Source organism: Fonticula alba (assembly GCF_000388065.1).
Source record: "Fonticula alba strain ATCC 38817 unplaced genomic scaffold supercont2.9, whole genome shotgun sequence".
Lineage (NCBI taxonomy): Eukaryota > Rotosphaerida > Fonticulaceae > Fonticula > Fonticula alba.
Window position 1 is genome coordinate 734,227 of NW_009242979.1, and position 2,928 is coordinate 737,154.

General features: G+C 70.0%; 1 protein-coding gene across 1 annotated transcript; it reads left to right on the forward strand.

Moving 5' to 3' along the window:
• Positions 1-137: 137 nt before the first annotated feature.
• On the forward strand, positions 138-2,252 carry H696_05228 (hypothetical protein; the record flags this gene model as incomplete). The annotated part of the gene is made up of 1 exon (XM_009499089.1): positions 138-2,252. The coding sequence occupies one exon, from the start codon at positions 138-140 to the stop codon at positions 2,250-2,252; it is 2,115 nt and encodes a 704-aa protein (XP_009497364.1).
• Positions 2,253-2,928: the final 676 nt, after the last annotated feature.

The following is a 2,928-nucleotide window of genomic DNA, read 5'->3' on the forward strand; positions in this document are numbered from 1 at the left end:
CCCCCCCCCCCCCCCCCCTCCCTCTCTGCCGCTGGGGCACTGACACCCCTTGCTCTTTGTCCTTCCCTTGAACCGGCCCGGGTGCGACTGATCGTCAGAAATACACCACCACCCTGGACCGGTCCTCCGAGCAGTACATGCAGCTGGAGGCCGAGACGATGCAGAATCTGGCCCAGCTCGAGGCGTCGGGCGCGCTGGACAACCTGCCGGTCTTCCCGGATCAGCTGGCCTTGCTCCAGCCGGATGCCGAGCACTTCGATGACCCGCACATGGGCGACGAGGAGGCCCTTTATAGCGCAGTCCTTCGCGGGGCCTCCGGCTCCGGGTCTGGTGTGACGACGAGCGGCCCGGCTCCAGGGCCCGGTCCGGCGACCGGGGCCCATCTGCTGGGCGCTGGTGTTGCGCCGGGACCGATGGCCCCGGTCCCGCCGGCCGTGTCGATGCCAGTGCCGGTGTCGATGCCGGGGGCCGTGCGCATGCCGATGCCACACGGGCCGATCCCCTACATGGTGGCCAGCTCCTACCCGGGGCAGCCCATTTACCCGGGGCACTTTGTGCCGATGCCGACGCATGGTCCGATCCCCGGGCCCATGCCGAATGTCATGGCTGGTGGTCCTGTTCCGCCGGTGGTTGTCGACAACAAGCCCAAGGTGTCGCTGGTGGTCAAGCGGAAGGATCGCGAGGTGATTGTTGTGAAGGATGACAAGAAGACCTATGAGTCTTCGGCCGCCCCGAGCGATGCGGCCGAGGCTGCTGGCAGCCCTGCCGAGGTGCCCGCTGTCGAGGGTGCGGAGACCCCGGCTTCGGCCGCGGTGTCGCCGGCCCGGGCCAAGGCTGCCCCTCCGGCCGGCATCACTGTCAGCAAGAGCTCGACCGCCTCGGCCGGTTCGGCTGAAGCCGCGCCGGTGGCCGAGCCGGTGGCCTCCGGGATCCCGGTCCCGGCCAAGGCGGTGGCCTCCGGCCATGATAGTGACAATGCGCCGGCCGGCCTTCCGATCGAGGACGAGACTAAGGCCGAGGTCAAGGCCGAGGTCGATCTCAAGACCGACGCCAAGGTCGAGGTTAAGTCCGTGATTGAGGTTGAGCGCAAGCCCGAAGTTAATGCCGAGCCCAAGACGGAGCTTAAGTCCGAGACTGAGGCCAAGTCTCAGGTGGAGGCCGAGCCCAAGCCCGAGCCCAAGCCCGAGCCCAAGCCCGAGCCCAAGCCCGAGCCCAAGCCCGAGCCCAAGCCCGAGCCCAAGCCCGAGCCCAAGGCCGAGCCGAAGACTGAGACCAAGGCCGAGCCGAAGACTGAGACCAAGCCCGAGCCAGACACTAAGCCCGCTGCTGAGGCCAAGACTGAGGCTGCCCCGGCGGAGAAGGCGGCGGCGGACGCCCTCAAGCCCGCGGCCGGTGCCGACGCCCCGAAGGCCCCGCCCAAGGTGAACACCAAGATGCCGAGCTTTGTGCCGCGCCGTCGTCAGGCCCCGGTTGATGAGGCCTCGACTGCGGATACCTCCACGTCGTCGTCGACTCAGCAGCAGCCGCAGCCGCAGTCGCAGCCGCAGCCGCAGCCGCAGTCCTCCGGGCCAAAGTACTCGCAGCAGGGCGGCCGCGCGCACGGCGGCGGAGCCGGCGGCCGCACTGGAAACTACGCTCGGACGCGCGGCCCGGGTGGTCACCACGGTGGCCACCATGGTGGCCATCATGGTGGCCATCATGGCGGCCCCGGGGGCGGGCCCGCGCACTATCACCCTCACGGCCGGGGCTACCACTCGCCGATGATGTTCGCCGGGCCTGGGGCCCCTCCGAGTGGCCCGGTCCCGCAGGTGCCCTACGGCTATGCGCATCCTGGCTTCGACCAGGGGTTTGCCCAAGGGGGGCCGCCGCCGGGGGCGCCGGGGGCGCCGCTGCCGCAGCAGCACCTGGGTGACATGCATGCAGGCTTCCCGGCGGCGGCGGCGGCGGCAGCTGGGATGCCGCTCCACCCGGCCGGCCTGCACCACGCCCACCCACATCCCTACCACCCACACGCCCATCCGGCCGGCATGCCGATGGTCCTGCCGTCTTTCTATGCGGAAATGCCGGGCATGGGTCGTGCGGGCATGGCCGGTGGCGGCTCTCCCCATCGCGTCGGCGGCCACCACGGCAACCACCACGGCAACCATCGCGACCAGGGCAACAGCGGGAATGCCCAGGGCCAGCAGGCTGTTGGCAGTGCCTCGGCCCCGGGCCCGGGCCCGGGCCCGGCCCAGTCCCCGGGCTCTGGCTGAGGACCGGCCCTTGCTGCTGTGCCTCCGTCCCACTGGCTGGTCGTCGTGCCTGTGTCCGGTGTGAATCGGCAGGGCGGCAGGGCGGCAGGGCGGGGGCAAGGTCATCCATGTGCCCAGGGAATACATATCTCTTCTACATTTCTCTCCCCCTCTCCGCCTTTTTTTTTGCTTTTTTTTTTTTTTGCGAGTGTGCGGCCGAGTCGCGCGGTGTCCATGTGTTTGTGTGGTCAACGGGCCCATTTCGCGCCCCTTGGGGCTGGGCGGCCGCCTCAATGGGGGGGGGGGGGGGGAGGATGGGCGCATTCGCGTGGAGGGGAACGGTGGCGGGGAGGGGTGCACAAGAGGACATGTCGAGGGACCGGCGAACATGTGAAAGAGATCGAGAAGAAGGGCTGGCAGGGGCGAGGGACCCGGGGTGGGGTGAACGAATCGTCGGAGCACGGTCAGGGGCCCGGGAAAAAACCGTCAATTTAAAATTCACCCTGCGTCACCATGGGCACCTGAGTGTTCCGGGCTCCGGGCCGACCACAGCGTGTTTCGACACCTCGGGGGGGGGGGGGGGGGGGGGGGGCACCACGCCCACCACCCCACCCCGGTCCGGGACCGCGGCCCCCCGAGGGGCAGAGTGCGCGCGCCGGGCACCACCCCCCCCCCCCCCCCCCCTCCCCCGCTGCCC